Source organism: Passer domesticus, chromosome 20 (genome assembly GCF_036417665.1).
Source record: "Passer domesticus isolate bPasDom1 chromosome 20, bPasDom1.hap1, whole genome shotgun sequence".
Classification (NCBI taxonomy): domain Eukaryota; kingdom Metazoa; phylum Chordata; class Aves; order Passeriformes; family Passeridae; genus Passer; species Passer domesticus.
In genome coordinates, this window is record NC_087493.1 from 2,054,263 (window position 1) to 2,069,578 (window position 15,316).

The 15,316-nt window shown below is 59.7% G+C and overlaps 1 protein-coding gene across 7 annotated transcripts in view; it reads left to right on the top strand.

The window, feature by feature from the left end:
- Positions 1 to 15,316, top strand: part of BAIAP2 (BAR/IMD domain containing adaptor protein 2) — a 39,183-nt gene that overhangs the window by 15,076 nt on the left and 8,791 nt on the right. For 4 of the 7 annotated variants that reach the window (XM_064395907.1, XM_064395902.1, XM_064395900.1 and 1 more), the window contains exons 4-9: positions 2,348 to 2,409; positions 2,637 to 2,708; positions 3,089 to 3,226; positions 12,631 to 12,783; positions 14,167 to 14,394; positions 15,053 to 15,254. In XM_064395907.1, coding sequence (XP_064251977.1) covers positions 2,348 to 2,409; positions 2,637 to 2,708; positions 3,089 to 3,226; positions 12,631 to 12,783; positions 14,167 to 14,394; positions 15,053 to 15,254 — 855 coding nt within the window. Of the gene's footprint in view, positions 1 to 2,347; positions 2,410 to 2,636; positions 2,709 to 3,088; positions 3,227 to 3,437; positions 3,448 to 12,630; positions 12,784 to 14,166; positions 14,395 to 15,052; positions 15,255 to 15,316 lie in introns of those variants that run through there. The other 3 variants (XM_064395903.1, XM_064395904.1, XM_064395906.1) reach the window with 2 other exon arrangements.

The window sequence follows — 15,316 nt, forward strand, 5'->3', positions numbered from 1 at the left end:
CTGAGCCCAGAGATGGATATCAGTGCTGAGAGAGCTCCACGAGCCACCCCAGCTGCTGGGAATGGGCCAGTCCCCTGCAGAGGAATGTGGGAGGGGGACAGAGCCCTCTGGTCCCAAAGCAGGGCTGCATTTGGGGACTTGGATGTCATTTGTGCCCCAGTCCTGCTCTGTGGTGGTGGCCAGAGCCCCCCACCAGCACTCCTGGGATTTCCACCCCAGCCAAACGGGAAGGGAGAGGGACAGGGGCTGGTGAAGCTTTGGGAACAGTGAGAGCCACCCTTGCACCCTGACAGAGGCACCTCGGCGTGGCTCCTTGCAGGGGGAGCTCAGCACTCCCCACCACGGAGCTGTGCAGCCCAACAGGAGGGATTTCCTGCTGCTCCTGCAGTGCTCACCCTGGCCTGGCCCTGCTGCTCCCGTGGGACCCTGCAGACCTGTGTGGTGCTGGGGTCTGAGGCTCTGCCCACCTCAGCCCCTGCAGAACCAGCTGGAAAATCACTCGGTGGAACCTGGGCAGGGAGCAGAGCTGCAGCTTTGTGTCCCTGTGTGGGACACCCCGGGCAGGGAGCAGAGCTGCAGCTTTGTGTCCCTCTGTGGGACACCCCGGGCAGGGAGCAGAGCTGCAGCTTTGTGTCCCTGTGTGGGACACCCCGGGCAGGGAGCAGAGCTGCAGCTTTGTGTCCCTGTGTGGGACACTGTGGGCAGGGAGCAGAGCTGCAGCTTTGTGTCCCTGTGTGGGACACCCTGGGCAGGGAGCAGAGCTGCAGCTTTGTGTCCCTGTGTGGGACACCCTGGCAGGGAGCAGAGCTGCAGCTTTGTGTCCCTGTGTGGGACACTGTGGGCAGGGAGCAGAGCTGCAGCTTTGTGTCCCTGTGTGGGACACCCTGGCAGGGAGCAGAGCTGCAGCTTTGTGTCCCTGTGTGGGACACTGTGGGCAGGGAGCAGAGCTGCAGCTTTGTGTCCCTGTGTGGGACACCCTGGCAGGGAGCAGAGCTGCAGCTTTGTGTCCCTGTGTGGGACACTGTGGGCAGGGAGCAGAGCTGCAGCTTTGTGTCCCTGTGTGGGACACCCTGGCAGGGAGCAGAGCTGCAGCTTTGTGTCCCTGTGTGGGACACCCTGGGCAGGGAGCAGAGCTGCAGCTTTGTGTCCCTGTGTGGGACACCCTGGCAGGGAGCAGAGCTGCAGCTTTGTGTCCCTGTGTGGGACACCCCGGGCAGGGAGCAGAGCTGCAGTTTGTGTCCCTGTGTGGGACACCCCGGGCAGGGAGCAGAGCTGCAGCTTTGTGGGACACCCTGGGCAGGGAGCAGAGCTGCAGCTTTGTGTCCCTGTGTGGGACACCCTGGGCAGGGAGCAGAGCTGCAGCTTTGTGTCCTCTGTGGGACACCCTGGGCAGGGAGCAGAGCTGCAGCTTTGTGTCCTCTGTGGGACACCCTGGGCAGTGCTGCTCGCTCAGGGGACACAGGGGACTCTGGCCCTGCCACAGCCTGGTCTGTGGGGTCAGTGCCTGTCCAGGATGGGATTTTAATGTTTGCAGAAGGGTTTGGGACACGCAGAATGTGGTGCAAAGTACAGACTGCTCCAGGCAGGAGAGCACAGCAATGTTGAGGCAGATTGGTCCTGGTCAGCTGGGGGTGGTGACCCCCACGTGCCCAGGGATGTGGGGGGATGTGGGGGGACAGGCTGGGGCTGGGGGAGGCTCCCACTCGTTCCCTTGCCCCAGTGAGATGCTGCCTTTCATGTACAAACAGCTCCACAGAGGCTGGGAGCTTCTTGTGAAGCTGCAACCTGCCATGCTGGAAGGAAAGGCTTCCAGAGTGAGCCCTGAGAAGAGCTGACAGAGCTGGGCTGTCCCCGAGCTCGCTGTGATCCACAGACAGGGCTCTCAAGCTGGCTCTGTTCCTGCAAGATGCTGCTGTGTGTGGGGCTGCTGAGGCAGGAGCAGCCCTGGGCGTGGGGCTGCAGCCCTCGGACAGGAAGAATCAAAGGAAGTGGCAGAACAGAGCTGCCATTCCGTGCCTGCAGTGGGGATCCCAGGGCTTAGCCCTGTGTCCTGTGCCCTGCTCTGAGTGCCAGGGCTGTGCCTGTCCCTGTGCTGGCCAGGGAGGCAAGGGCTGCCCCTGGGGTTGGGGTCCTGCTGCTGCTCCTGGTTCCCCCCTGCCTCCCAAGGTTGATCTGTTTGTCCCAGGTGAGCACTGGCTCTCTGCAGCCCCCCAGGGTGGGCACAGGGCACTCCAGGAGCCCCCAGGTCTGGCTGGGGACCCCTCCTTGCCAGCAGGGTGCTGCTGCCCGAGCCCTGGGGTGTCCCCTGAGCTCGGTGCCTCAAGCCCTGTCTGTCCTGTCTCTGCAGGGGACGTGCTCTTCCAGATGGCAGAGGTGCACAGGCAGATCCAGAACCAGCTGGAGGAGATGGTGAGTGCCCAGCCTGGCATACCTGGCAGTGGGAAATGGTTTTCCATGCCGTGTCCAGGTGCCACCAGCCCCTTGCCATGGATTTGCTGAGCTCCAAAGGGAGCTTGGGCATCCTCTCAGCCCAGCTGGGCCCTGTCTGAGCCTGTCCCTCAGCCCCTCTGCAGTGCCACCCACTGCCCCCCAGGCCAGCCCTCCCCAAGCACTGTGTGTTTCCTTTCTCCCTGCAGCTCAAGTCCTTCCACAACGAGCTCCTGACGCAGCTGGAGCAGAAGGTGGAGCTGGACTCCCGCTACCTGAGTGTGAGTTATGTGTGTGTGTGAGTCTGGCACAGCCCTGGGGCTGCCCTGTCACCTGCTGCCTGCTGGGGGACGTCACACCGAGCCACAGCTCCTGCCCTGGTTACACATGGCTGTCACTCATGTCACCAGGCACAGGACATTGTCCAAGCCACAGCTCCCTCCCTGGTTACACATGGGTGTCACTCATGTCACCAGGCACAGGACATTGTCCAAGCCACAGCTCCTGCCCTGGTTACACATGGCTGTCACTCATGTCACCAGGCACAGGACATTGTCCCTCTGGGCTTTGGGAGTCCCCCTGTCCCAGGAACTCTGGTTCTGTCACCCCTTGGCAGCAGGAGATGCAGCCAAGGCTCAGAGCTTTCTCCTGTGGCACCCAGGCTGCGCTGAAGAAATACCAGACAGAGCAGAGGAGCAAGGGGGACTCCCTGGACAAGTGCCAGGCAGAGCTGAAGAAACTCCGCAAGAAGAGCCAGGGCAGCAAGAACCCACAGAAGTACTCGGACAAGGAGCTGCAGGTAGGGCTGGGGACAGGAGGGGACACAGGGACAAGGAGCTGCAGGTAGGGCTGGGGACAGGGGGGGACGCGGGGACAAGGAGCTGCAGGTAGGGCTGGGGACATGGGGGGACACGGGGACAAGGAGCTGCAGGTAGGGCTGGGGACAGGGGGGGACACGGGGACAAGGAGCTGCAGGTAGGGCTGGGGACATGGGGGGACACAGGGGACAAGGAGCTGCAGGCAGGGCTGGGGACATGGGGGGACACCCGTGGGGGTGGGGGGCTGTGGCAAGGCCCTGGGGAAGGGTTTGCTGGGGAGCTGTGGGTGGCAGGGGGTGGCAGCCAGCGCTGGCAGGGGCTGTTCCACGGGCACGGTGCAGAGCTGGAGCTGCCTGCCCCTGCTCCAGGCACCTCTCCCGCTGCTGTAACTTCAGGAATGGCCCCCAGGAGCATGGATTGCTGCTGTGCCTGCTCCCTGGTGCCTGGGAGGGTGTTTTCTGCTGTTTTCTGGTGTATTTTCTGTGCTGTGCTGTGCCCCCCCCAGCGGGGGCGGCTGCGGTGAATCAGAGCGGTGTGATGTGTGATGGGGGTGGGCAAGGGGGAGGCACAGCTCCCCACTGAGGGGGAAGCAGGCTTGGGTCTCACTGAGGGGCACCCAGGGCACGTCCTGGCAGTGCCCAGGGGCTGTGGCACTGGGGGGTACTGCTGGGGATCCCCAGCAGGGGTGTGTGCCCTCTGCTGTACCCCCCGTGCCCTCTGCACTGTGAGCTTGGCCCCATCCAAGGGATATTCAGGGGTTACTGATGCCCCAGCATGCCCTGGCTGGCAGTGAGAGCTGCTGCAGGAGCTGCAGCCACAGAGTCATGGTGGCACCAGGGTGCTTGGACAGGGGAAGGTGAATTCCTGCAGCCAGGAATTATTTGGTGCTGTCTCCAAGGCAGGGCTGTGTGTGCTATGTTGGGACCAGGGTCTGTCTTTTCACATGTCAGGGATCTGTGTCTGCTGAAGGACACCTGGACACTGGTGGCACTTTGCTCTTGGGGGTGAATTTGGTGGCATTTAGTCCCCAGCAGAGTTACAGTGAGGTTTGTGCTGGGGAGGTGACACCCTTAATGGCACTGGAGTTTGGGAAATGCTGCTGTGAACCAGAGCTAGCACTGAGGGAGAAGAGTGCAGGCACCATCATCTGCTGTGCTCAGCCTGTGGGTCCCTGTGCAGCCAGAGCTCTGGAGGGTGCCAGGGTGGCACAGCCAGAGCCAGGCTGGGAGGTGCAGGAGCACTGACAGGAGCTGGAGCCGGGCAGGGAGGTGCTGGAGCTGGGCAGGGAGGTGCCAGCACACTCCTCCATGTCCAGCTCGCTGTGGTGGAGGCTCTGCTGTTCTCCAGAGCAGCTCAGACCACTTCTGAGCCCGGTGTCTCCACAAGTCCCAGCTTTGCAATTCCTGCTGAGCTGGAAAAGCCCTGTCAGCCTCGAGCCCGGCGTGGGGGGACAGGGGACCACACCTCTGTCACCCCCCTGTGACAGCTGCTGCCAGGGGAGACTGGGGCAGGGATCCCCATCCCACAGGAGGAGGAAGAGGAGGAGGGAAACCATCCCAGCTGGGATGGGGGGTGGCTGAGCCTCCTGCTGTGATGTTCAGGGATGGGGCACTGCTGTTAGCACAGCTCTCGGGGCAGGGAAACAGGATCAGAGCTCATTGCCTTTAATCTTTCAGCAGTAAGTATTTAGGAAGTGCTTATCTCCAAAAAAGCTTTATGATGGCTTTTGAGCTTACAGAGCTATGAGACCCTTCCAGCTCAGAGTGTGCTGTGATTCTGTGGCTGCTCTGCTGCACTCAGTGGGGGTTTGCTTTGCCTTAGATCTACACACAAAGCTAAAACTGCTGAGCACAGCCAAGAGGGCACTTCCCCTCTCGTCTCTGCTGACTGCAGAGCTGGTGTTTCCTCAGCAGAAAATGAGGTTTTGGGTTAAACCCCTCGACACTGTTTCACCTCTGCCTGGGCATTGGAGAGAGGGGGGACTGCAATAAGTGGGGTCCAGCCTGGAACTGTGGGGGTGTTGGTGCTGTCCTGAGGGGAGAGCCTTGTTTGGGGCTTTGAGGAGCTGGAGCTGGGCTTTGGGGAGTTGGAGCTGGACTTTGGGGAGGTGAAACCAGGTTTGAGTGGATCAGGGGCACCTACAGAGCTGTGTGGAACTTTGCTTTCTCAGCCTTGTTTAAGCAGAGCCACAGGCAGCCTGCTTTGTTGAGCTGGCCCAAAGCCACCCCTGTTTGGCCACTTGCCAAACCTCTGATGGTCTCCTCGGAGCTGCTCAAGCACCTGGGGATGGTTTTGGGATGCTGATGGCTGCGCCAGGCTGGTGCCTGGGGACCACAGACCCATCAGCCAGGGCTGGCTGGAGTCTCCTAATGGACTGGGGCTGCTTCCTTCTCTCCTCGTGGGAGAAGCTGCTGTTGATGGAAGTGTCACCTCCTTGGAGGCAGCAGTAACATCTTGCTCTTCTGAAGGCTGGTGCCTGTGAAGCTGCTGGAGCAGCTGCCAGCCAGGAGTCTGATGCTCTGTCATCATCTTCCTTCATATTTAATGCTCCAGGAAGCAGAACTGCTCCTTTCTGCCTCTTCACCACTTGTGGAGTGACCACATCTTGTCATCACCTGCCAGTGAGATGGGTGGCTGAGGCACGTGGTGGCAGCAGCAGGACTGTCCTGCAGGGACCTCGGGGTTTATGTAATGAGAGCAGCTTTGGGGCCACCCAGGCCCTGCTTTTGGCAGAGGACAGCCCTTGGCTGCGTTCCCACACTGCTGAATCAATCAGAGAGCCCAGTGCAGCAGCCCAGACGTCTCACCTGTTTCCTTCAGCTGTTCCCCTTTATACAGCAGAAATAAATGCTGCAGTCCAGCAGGGAGTGCACACAGCAGTGGCTGTGGAGCAGGGGTGGAGGGGGTGTGGTGCTCACAGACTCCTGCAGGAGGCTGCTCCTGAGCTGCCCCAGCCCCTCGTGCATGGAGAGAGCTGGTCCAGGCTGCTCTGCAGGTCCCACACCACCTGGCCCCTGTCTCCTGCTGGGTTTGGGGAGTTTTCCCAACGAGGATGAGTGCTGCAGTGTGAAGTGGCTGAGGAGTGAAAACACCTCTGGCTGCAGCCCAGACTCATTTAGCAGCTCTGAAGCAGCTGCAGGAGTGGTGTCCCAGCTGCCAGGCCCTGTCCTGGGCAGGGGCAGTGCTGTGGGTGGGGGTTCTTGCTGCTGAGTGTCACATTCAGCCAGGCTTTTATTCCTTGTGAATAAAAGGACACACCAAGCTGCTGTTCCACACAGGGAGTGAGGGCTGAGAGCCTCACGTGCCTCATCTTCCTCGTGGAGTGACTGAGATGGGGCTTGACCCGTGTTGAAAATCAGGAGAACAAACCAACTCCATTCACTTCACATCTCTGATGAAGAAGAATGAAAACAATATTAAGATTAAACAATCGCCAAGGAAGCTCAAGTGCTGTAATTTCATTAAGGGCTGGTTGTGATCAGGCCATGAAATCAAGGTCATGATGGGTTTGGGACCTGGATTGAATCAGCAGCTCAGCAATGAAGTTATGTTGGTTCAAAGTATTTATCAAATCATATTAGCACTGTGAGCAATTGGATTTGTGCATCAGGCTGAGACAAAACTGGCTGTAATTCAGCTTAAATAGCAGTGCTGGGGCTGGGTGTTTGTCCTGAAAGGCTGTGCCTGACCCAGGTGACAGTGGGTGAGCAGTGGGGTCTGAGCTCAGCCTCTGCCTTCACCACCCCCTGCTCCCATGGGAATGTTTTAAACATTAAATACCACTGTGCCAAATAACCTGTGGGGCTGTATAAACTTTTGTCATTGAAACCTCATTTGGGTATTCCCATCAGGAGAAATAATTTTAGGTGTAGGTCAGGAAGCTGGAAATGACAGGGAGTTTGCACAAACCAGGTTATGAGGTTTGTGTGAAAGTCAAACAGGGAAGGACTCCGAGCTCAGCAGCTCCAGGGGACTCTCTCCAGGTTTTGCTGGGATTTAGGCTGAGGGAGGACATGTGCCCAGCAAGAGAAGAGAAGAGAAGCCCTTTCCAGGATCTAAAGAGACTCCAAGAGAGGGACTTTGGACGAGGAGTGACAGGACAGGGGGAATGGCTTCCCAGTGCCAGAGGGCAGGGATGGATAGGATACTGGGAGAAATTCCAGTTCCTGTGAGGGGTGAGGCCCTGGCAGAGGGTGCCCAGGGAAGCTGTGGCTGCCCCTGGATCCCTGGGGGTGTTCCTGGAAGTGCCTGTGCAGCTCAGGGCTGTGCCATGAGCACTTGGGTACCAGAGCTGTGCACTGAGCTGCTGGCCCGGGCTGTTCCTGCCCTGGGGAACATTTTGGGCAGGGGAAGGTGAAGCTGCCTGGAGCCAGCGCTCCCCTGCTGCTCTGCTCTCTGCATTTTATGTAACACCACATGTGTGCAGGGCTGGGGCTGCTGCAGCTGTGACAAACGAGGGGAGACAGCCCTTCCCAGGGGAGGAGGGCAGCCTGCATCCCTGCCTCTGGGGGCTGCCTCCCCAGGATCTGCTCTGCCTTTCCCATCACCTCGGATAACCATCAGCAGCCCTGGCCCAGCTTCCACCCCATGGAGCTTTGGCTGCAGCCCAGCAGGGGAGGCTGGGGGCAGCACATCAGGGCCAGGGCCTTCCCTCCTGCTGCCTGGGGGCTGCTGCTGTGTGGGGCAGGGAGTTTGTCCCCCCCAGGAAACCTGCAGGGCTCTGCTGTGGTTCTGGGGGGCTCCTGCAGGGTCAGTGACCCTGTAGAAGGCAGGGAAATATGTTTGGGCTCCTGTGGTGGCCATTCCCTGCTGTGGGGCTGTTGTTTTATTTGCCATATTACAGGAGAGGTCGGGTCAGGGCTCATCCCAAGCTTTGCTCTCCTTCCTGGCTGTGGAAGAGCCTGGGATAGCCCCAGGCTGGGATCCAGCACGGCCGTGCCTGGCTGGACACAGCACCCAACCTCCCTGGGTGGGGGCTGCAGGAGCCAGGAGGGGACAGTGCCACCCCTGCGGCTGCTCCAGGGTCTGCCAGCTGCCTCACAACCAGCAATTTCTGGGAATGAGGAAGAGCTGTCCAGGCTGAGGATCCCTGGCTGCTTGCTCTGCTCATTCTGGTCTCTGCTGTGATGGGGATTCAGCAGGTTTGCCTGCTCAGATGCTCTTCCCCTGCTAATCAACCCAGCTTCTTTTTTATCCTCTCCCATTTCTAGCTATTCTCCCTCGTGATTGCCTAAACAAATCCTCCCTTCTCTCCATGTTTACTCCTTCCAGGTATTTCAGCCTGCTGCATCGATCCAGCACAGTCCTTTCTCTTCCCTGACCTTTCCTTTCTCTTTTTCCACTGCTCTGTGCCACTGGTCCTGACCAGTCCTTCCTTGGCATGAGAGCTGGAGTGGGCACAGCCCCTCCCTGCTCTGCATCCCTCCTGGTGCTGGGTGGAAATGTGCCTGCCACGTGCTCCCCTTGGCTTTCTGGCCCCAAAATTCACAGCTGTGCTGTGCTGGTGACCCCAAGGCAGCTCCTGCCTGCTGGGGGTCCCCTCTTGTCCCTGGGGCCGGCGCTTGGCTCAGCCTGGTCGGTGCCAAACACACCACAAAGGATCTGGAGTGATGATTCCTGTGGTGGAGCTCAGCCCTTGGCTCGTGTTCCCTGTGTTTGCACCTTCCTGGGAAGGATGGGAGGTCTGAACTGATTTCCCAGCGAGGCTGTGCTTATCAAAGGCTGGGCTGGAGCTCGCTGCTGCTCCACCTGCGCTGACAGCAGCGTGTGCTCCTGGCAGCTCGGGGCTTGACATTTCTCAGCTGCTCTTTGATCTCCCCCCCTCCCCGAGCTGTCACCGTGGCCTTGGGGAGGTGGCAGGGCTGTGTGCCCTGCCTTTCTCTGCGGGACGACAGCGGCTGCTCGAGCTGGCACTTGGCAGCAGCTCCTTCCCTTTTCATCTGCTCGTGCTCCTAATTCCGTCTGACCCGCGGGGCGGCTCGGCGTTGGCACGGGGGCTGCCCGCCGTGGCTCCAGCCCCTCTCCTGTGCCCACCCTGGGGGTCCCTGGCTGAGCCCCCGCGGGCAGGGGTGCCCCAGGAGCGGGCAGGAGCCTGGCTCTGCCAGCCTGGCCCCGTGGCAGCGTCCTGGAAGAATCCCAGCGCCGAAGCCGCTGCCGCCGCCACGTGCTGACACTGCTAATTAGGTCAGCGGCTCCCTGTGAATTGGAAGTGGATGTGGGAGGCGGGGGGGCGCGGCACGGGGGAGTTATTTGAGGCCTCTCCAACCTAGAAACCCAGAAAGGATTTTCTGGAGCTGTTGGGTGGCTCTGGGGTGTGCCCTGGCTTTGGGCACGACCACCGGCCTGGCTGCCTCCCTGCCTGCTCGGATCACAAGCAGGGTCTCTTTCTCCTCCTTCTAACTGGGAATTTTATTTAGACGATTCTTAACATGTGAATTTGAAGCTGACAACCTCAATCAGTCAAGGTCTCGGTTTTCAGTGCTTGAGTGGTTTGTGCTTGTCAGTGGGGTTTTGGAGAAGCTGCTGAGCCTGGCAGGAAAGCCCCTTCCCCCAGCCCTTACAGGGGATCAGATCATGCCAAGCTGGGAGAGGTGTTTGCTGTGGTTCAGGGTGTGGGGTGGCTGAGATTTCCCCCATTTCTGGGGAATGGAGATGAGAGCAGCAGCCCTGAGGTCCTGGTGGGCACCTGGCTGCAGGTGAAGCCTCAGTCCTGGGTAAGGCAGAGCTTCTCCTTGCAGTGCAGAGATCTTACACTGTGCTTTGTGTGCTACTTTCCCCCCGTGCATCTGGCATATTTAACAGGCTTTTTATTTAAATTTGCCTTTCTGGGCGTTATCTGAAAGCCCACTGTCATTCTGAGCAAACCCAAACTGAAAACCACCTCGTGAACAAGGAGTGTCGCTCGCCATTTTGTGATGGAACAACGTGTAAAATCAAAGCTCTGGGTAAATCAATGGCACACGGAGCATATTTACATAAAGTATATAAAGCTCTGAGTACTAAGTTTAGAGCGTGGGCTCTGCGCTCGCGGAGCGGCGTGTTCCGACTGGCTGAGACAAGCCTTTCTCACACAGGAATTAGCAGGAGCCTTGCAAAACCAGCCTGAGAGCAGGGTGTAAATAAGGCTTGTACCTGCGTATTTAAATCCTGCTGAGAGCTGGAGCTCTCAGCTGCTAAGATCAGGGTTTCTCCCTGTGTTGTGGTGTCTGGGCTGGAGCCGTGCCTGACCCCGGGATGGGGATCCTGCAGGGAATCGTGGCGGGATGGGCCTCGTGCTGCTGAGCCAAATTAGCTGGAGCTGAGCTCTTTTCACTCCTCACCTTCTCGTTCTTGGTGGCCCAGTTAGTAAATTAAGCAGGATGATGGGGAAAAATTAAATTAATTAAATGAATGGGGATCGGGGTCTGTGTGTGCTCCTGCTATTTCAGGCGCTGTCAGGGTTGTGCTTTCCTTCCAGAAATGGGGCTCTGCAGGAGGGGGAGCGTTGTCCTGCCCCTTCCCCTGGGGTAGGAACTTCTTGTGCAGCTGCCCATGGTGTGGATGAGTGGGGGCAGCAGGGCTCAGTCCATCCCAGGCACAGCAGGGCTGTGCTGGAGGGGCTGGGGGCTCTCCAGGCTGGCACTGGGGCACCATTCCCCAGCTCCCATCACCACTGCCAGGCTGCTGCCTCTGGGCTCTGTCCCTGCGCTGTTCCCAGGCTAATAATACCCGGGAGGAGGCGGCGTGCTGCTGTCCCAAGCCTTCCCCAGCTCTTCCTCCTCCTCCTCCAGGGGCTCTGTGTGCCAGGAGCTGCTGCTGCCTCTTCCTGTGCCACGCTGCCCCAGTGCCTCTGTGCTGGCACAGCCTGGCTGCTGCCCGGTGTTCCAAGTGCCATGCCCTGTGTCTCTGCTTCGGGGTGATGCCAAAACCTCCATCCTTCCACCCGTGTGCCCAGTGCCATCAGCTCAGCTCCCTTCGCTTATTTCTCCTCATGGCCACAGGCATTTGTCCTCGATTTTCTTGTTTTGGAGAAAAAAATCTCTTTGAAATAGGTTTGTTGGTTGCAAACCAGGTTTTTAATCCATTTCTCACCAATGCTCTTTCTCTCACCCGGGTTGGTGCAATGTGGGGAGACCCAAAACCTGCTGGCTACAACCCTGCACTGGGTTTTGCTCTCAGGGGGTGCTCGGAGCAGGGTGGGAGCCAGGAGCAAGTCCAGCCCCAAAATAATCCCCCTTTGAAGTCTAGGATGTCACTGAATCTTGCTGCTTCTGTTGGTTTGCTCCATTTTATGTATCTCTTAATAAATATTGTAGCACGCTAAAAATAACTGATAACCGTGAAGAAGCAGCAAAGCTGCTCTGGGCCCTGAATTTCCAGTTTAATTCCCATCTCAGAGAAGCTTGGGCTGCCTGAAGCAGGTCCAGCCCTGCCTGGGCTGGGGTGTTGTGGCTTTCCAGTGTCGTGGTGCTGCTGTCCTAGGGAAGAGGTGGTGGCACGGAGGTGTGACAGTGTGAGACAGCAATGGGTGAGAGGTGCTGCTCTCAGAGCCTCTGTGGCTGCTCCCCTGGTGTCACAAGGCTGGTGGAAGCTGGGAGCATCCCAAGGGATGGAGGGAGGACAAAGTGGCCAGGTCAGGGAGCTGGGGGCACCTCGTGTGTTGTGTTCAGGGAGGCTGGTGCTGCCCTGTGGTCTGGAGTCCCCTGTGCCACCTTTCCATCACACAGGGCAAAGCAGTTGGGGGGTTCCCCCATGTGCTGCTGCTGTGCCAGGTGTAGCACTGGCAGAGCTCAGCATGGCACAGCCATGCTGGCACCTGTCACACTGGGAGAGCAGGAGCCAGCAGAGCAGTGCCAGTGTCTGCTAGTCCAGGCTGTGGCACCAGGGAGCAGCCAGGGCGTCCTGTGCCAGTGTGTGGCACTGCCCAGCAGCACCTCTGTGTCCCCTGTGGTAAATGCAGGCTGAGGGCACTGCCGGGAGTTCCAGAGGCGCTGGTGGCTCTGTGCATGGCAGGGTCCCCGTGCCATCCCTCAGCAGCAGGCAGGGCACGGCCAGGCCATGCCGGGAGCCGCGCTGGTTTGTGCCAGGATGAGCTGGGGGCTGCGGGGGCCGCTGGCAGTGCCGGGCCATGGGGCAGCCCCCGGCGCGGGTGGTGAGCGGGCGGCCGCGGGTACAGCTCGTCCCGAGCAGCCCACGGCTGAGTCAGCGCCTCTGCGTGGGGGGCTCCGATGAGTAAGGGCGGGCTGGGGGCTGTGCAGGCTCACGTGAGTGTCCCTGTGTGTGTCCCGTGAGTGTCCCTGTGTGTGTCCCGTGCCGGGGTCCCGCCCGCGCCACCCGCCCCCTCTGCGGCACCGCCCGCCCCGCAGCGCTGCCCGCAGCCCCCTCCCTGCTCCTCTCCCTCTTCCAGTACATCGAAGCCATCAGCAACAAGCAAGGGGAGCTGGAAAACTACGTTTCTGATGGCTACAAGACAGCTCTGACGGAAGAGAGGAGACGGTTCTGCTTCCTGGTGGAGAAACAGTGCGCGGTGGCCAAGAGCGCCATCACCTACCACGCCAAGGTGAGGGGAACCTGCCAGAGCCACGCCTGGCTGCCCTGGCACTGGGTGGGTGCTCCCCGCTCCAGCTGCATCTCATAGAACAACCTGAGATCCCAAAAGCCACAGCTGGTGCAGCCCCTGCAGCGTGGGGACCCAGGGGGTGCTGGACCAACAGGTGACTCCAGGGAAGGTGCTCCAGTAGGAGCAGCTGCTCCAAATCCCTCTTGCCCAGGGTAACTCCACATCCCTCCTGCCTGTGTCCTGGACCAGGGCTGGAGCTGCCCCCTGCCCGCCTGGGAAGCTGCAGCACCTGCATGGGTCTGGAGCAGAATCCATCCAGGCAGGGGCTGGTGCTGCTCTGCAGCCTCGTGCTCCTGTTCTGGTTGTTCCCCACCACCGCCCTCCGTGGCTCACAGCAGCCATCTGTCACCGCCACGCTTGGCACTGGAGCAGGAGAGGGAGCTGGGATTAGTCAGCTCTGTCCTGGCACATCCACAGCGTGGATCCACGCTTGGCTTGGCGAGCAGAGAGCAGGAGGGGAGAAGCACTCCCCAGGGCTGGTGGTCAGCAGGAACGAACCAAAACCTTGCTGCAGCAGCACACACAGGCTGATTTTGCAGGAGGGACTTTGCTGGTGGCTCATCCAGAGCATGCTGTGTGTCCTGCTAAAACCTCCATCCTGCTGCTGCCCGTGGCTCCTGCAGGGTGCTCCACAGGATCATGAGGCTGGACCAGCTGGCTGGTGTTGGGGAAATATGGAGGGGCATTGAAATTGGATTTAGTGGGGGATTTTAATATGCAGAACCACATTTTGTCTCCAGATGAGGCAGAGCAGAGACATTGGGTCACCCTTGGGAGTGACCTCGAGGGGGTTGGGACATCTTTCCCCTCTGAGTCACGCAAAGGGATGCTCGTACATTCTGGCTGAATAGGGACAAGTTTGGGTCCATCTGTTTCCCCCTTGGAGCATGGTAGCAGGTGGCATCCAGTCCTGCAGGCAGGGAGCAGTGGGGCTTGGATGCAGCACTGGGGCTGCAGGCCATTGGGGCTGAGCACCCCAAGGAAGCAGCTCATCCGTCGCGATGTGGGGACAGCCTGGAGCACGGGCTGTGCCCTGCCAAGCTTTCAGCCTGATTTTATTTCTCTGCTTCATGTGGGGCCAGCTCCCTGCCCAGCTCCCTGCAGCTCCCTTCCCTCATTCCCATTTTTCATGATGCCTGCCTGGCTCTGGTGCCATCAGAGCCTGGAAGCAGGATGTCCCTGTGTGTTATCTTGCCTGTGCCATGCACAGAGCCATTGATCAATCCCAGACCAGCTCAGCCCTGGATCCCTGTGGTGATGCCCAGGGAAGGGGGGCAGACCACCTGCACCCCTGTGCCCTGACAGCTCGTTTTGCTCTTGCAGGGGAAGGAGATGCTGACACAGAAGCTGCCACTGTGGCAGCAGTCCTGCTCGGACCCCAACAAGATCCCGGACCGCGCCATACAGCTGATGCAGCAGATGGCTGCCAGCAGCAATGGCACCATCATGCCCAGCCCTCTGTCCACATCCAAGTCCAACCTCATCATCTCTGATCCCATCCCTGGTGCCAAACCTCTCCCTGTCCCCCCGGAGCTGGCACCTTTTGTAGGAGTAAGTATCTCTGTGGTGGAGGCTGCCCTGCCCTTCTGAGCAAAGCCGGAGGGACGAGGCCAGGCCGGTGTCACCGCTGTCCTCGGCAAGTTGCCCTTGCATGGGCTGTCACTGATGGCAGGGATGGCAGCTCCGTGCTGGGCCATCCTGGGATGTGGGGAGGAGCCTGACCTGGGGATGGGCAGCCTGTCCCACCCCGTCCCACCAGAGTCACTGAGCTCTGGCAGGGCAGGGGCTCCCAGGCGCTGTTGGGGAACCCAAGGGCTGGACCTGCCTGTCCAGGCTGGTCCCCAGGCTGTGGGACTGAACCCAGGTACCCCAGTAACTGCAGGAGAGAGGCCTGGAGTGACCCATGGGGTGAAGGACCCTTCAGAAGAAGGTGTCCAGATGATGTAGGGACATGAGCTAAGCATAGAGCTCAGCAGGGAATTGGTGGGTTTGGGGGAGCTCAGAGCAGTAAGATACCACAGAGGAGACCCCACTGCTCCCCCCAGAGCAGTTTGGTTTGGCTGGGAACGAAACCAAACAGGATGAAGCTTTGATTTGCCTCTCTCCCTGGAGCTGTGTCCCACTGGGGAGCTGCAGTGGGATGTCCCTGGAGCTGCAGGGGGTGCCCTAATGAAGCCACTCCGTGTCCCCCTCCCCTCCTCTCTCGCAGCGCATGTCAGCACAGGAGGCCATGCCAGTGATGAACGGAGTCTCAGGCTCTGACAGCGACGGGTACAACCACTGGTCTGAGATGAAGCCAGCACAGCCCAAATCTTTATCTCCTCCCCAGCCTCAGAAGCAGCTGAGTGACTCTTACTCCAATACACTCCCAGTTCGCAAAAACGTGGCACCGAAAAACAGCTATGCCTCAGGTGAGGCTCCAGCCCCGCTGCCGGGGGCCCTGGAGCTGGCTCTGCCCCCAGGAGAGCTCCAG